At 34.2% G+C, this 2,101-nt stretch overlaps 1 protein-coding gene across 1 annotated transcript; it reads left to right on the plus strand.

The window, feature by feature from the left end:
* Nucleotides 1–493: 493 nt before the first annotated feature.
* LOC118756561 lies at nucleotides 494–2,101 on the plus strand (the record flags this gene model as incomplete). The annotated part of the gene is given in 4 exon segments (XM_036491318.1): nucleotides 494–791; nucleotides 846–1,155; nucleotides 1,212–1,288; nucleotides 1,880–2,101. Coding segments are annotated over 3 exon segments (437 nt in total), but the record flags the coding sequence as incomplete, so codon positions are not given.

Genomic DNA, 2,101 nt, shown 5'->3' on the forward strand with positions numbered 1-2,101 from the left:
TATTGAAAGTCTCTTGAAGAGAACCAGAGTTTTCCGATCAAAAAATATTGATATTCAAGAATTCCATATCATTTCTACGAAACGTTTCTTCCCCATATAAAATACATGGTGAATTTTGAGCGCTTTGAGCGACCTCTAAATGTTTTTTGATTTAAAACAAAAAAAAAATATAGGGGTATACTTTTTTCGATACAGAACAATCCTAGGGGGTGAGAGCATTACAATTCCGACTTTACTGTTTTTGAACCACCCTAACGCACATACATATGAACATATAATTTGCATATAAATATTATACATATGTATGCAGCAAGAAGCACTGAGTTTACAAATATCAGTAACGAATGAAATTATTATTTATTTATATTCATAAACTCTCGGTATATGTTTACCTACATTTCTTTAAATCGTTTGCAATCAAAAACTATCGTATGTATTTACATACATGTGTAAGTATGGGTATAGGACCAAGATAAAAAGTGCCACATAATTGTTCGCATGAATAAAAGGTTCTACATCAAGTCGAATTTAAACCAGTTTCAATTAATTCGTGCAACATTAACAACTAAACTGGAATAGCAATGTTGAATAAGATAATACCTTTTTTTGGCGATTCTATCAGGATGTACCTATGTACATTCATGTACACTCAATATTGGCGGACCGTCGCCCTTATTTACAAAGGATTTTGGATCTAAAACTATAGTTTTCAAAGCACATGGAAACATATTGGTATTTGAAAACGGTGAAACTATTCAGGCTTACTGTGCCAACGGAATAATTGTGGAGAGGTGCGATTTTTACATTTACAAACTAAATAGTGTAAAACATGTTTGAATTCTCAGGGATTACTATGGTAATCTTTCCCCAAAAGAACGTACGGCAACGTTCTTATGTGAAGGGACTTCAATTCGGGTTTCAGGAAGTGTCCAAAGTAATTTAAAAGTTTTTTGCTCACCTGAGCCAACTCTAAGTCTTTACGAAAGCAGCAGAGAATTACAAAAATGTACATCTTTTATGAGCTATGCACTCGGTGTTAAGCTTCCAGCCGTTGGTGATATCACCAAAGCTGCCGTCTGTTATGACCTGGAAAGGCTAACATTGAAATTCGTCACCTATATTGCGGACCATAAAAAAGTTTTGATAACAAATAAGGTAAGATTAGTTTGAATGCATCGGTTTAACAGCGTCTCATTGAATTTATTTCAAAGCTAAAAACTGTGAGCGAATTGCCTGTGAATTTGGCTGAAAAAGTCAATGGCTTGAAAAACTATTTCAATTTCATAGAGTAAGTAATTTTGCCTTTAAACTGAATGCATGCAAATATCTACGTTTATTTACCCAATAAACATTTTGGCAAACGTTCGAAAATGACCTTCGATATCCAATATGAATATCGAACAGAGAGCCAACTCATAACCAATCTCAGTTTTCCAACGTTCATAGTATATTGGAATTACACTGAGATGGGTTCGAAAAAAAAATGGTAACCATAGTAACAAGAGGGAAAGTGAAATCCAGCTCATTCTTGAAGGGAAATATAAGATAATCACTCTCTCTCATTAAAATTATAAGTCGATAATGGGCTGGATTTCGAATTCATAACGAAAGAAAAATACAATGGCCTAGTTCTCGAACCGAATACTAACCTATTTCACATTCGTTATCGAAGGTGAGACTCGAAAAAAAAATGTAGGTTTTCCAATCATTTTCGAATTGTTAACCAAGCCGAATGTTTATTGGGTACTGACATATTTACATACATACATTCATATTTTCATATTTTTCTTACTGAAATTTCTAACGTCATAAGTATTATGTATGTATGTAGGTATGTTACTGTAATGAGGTAATTAAAAAATTATATATATTTTCGTAGTCAAAAATCGTTGGAAATATCACAAGAACTTGAGAAGTTCCCCTTCAATTCAAATGAATTTCACTTCTCGAGCTTATTGCAAAGCGAACCGCTGAATGATGAACTCAAAGACTATGCCTATCTCTTCAACACAATGTGGTGGCGCCAATTGCGTCAGGAGAACTGGCGCTACTTTCTCGATGCACTGCGCGAACGCACGCTGTCTGCCAAATATCAAGTTTT

This window comes from Rhagoletis pomonella, unplaced genomic scaffold, assembly GCF_013731165.1.
Source record: "Rhagoletis pomonella isolate Grant_MI unplaced genomic scaffold, Rhpom_1.0 Rhpom_scaffold_10868, whole genome shotgun sequence".
Classification (NCBI taxonomy): Eukaryota; Metazoa; Arthropoda; class Insecta; order Diptera; family Tephritidae; genus Rhagoletis; species Rhagoletis pomonella.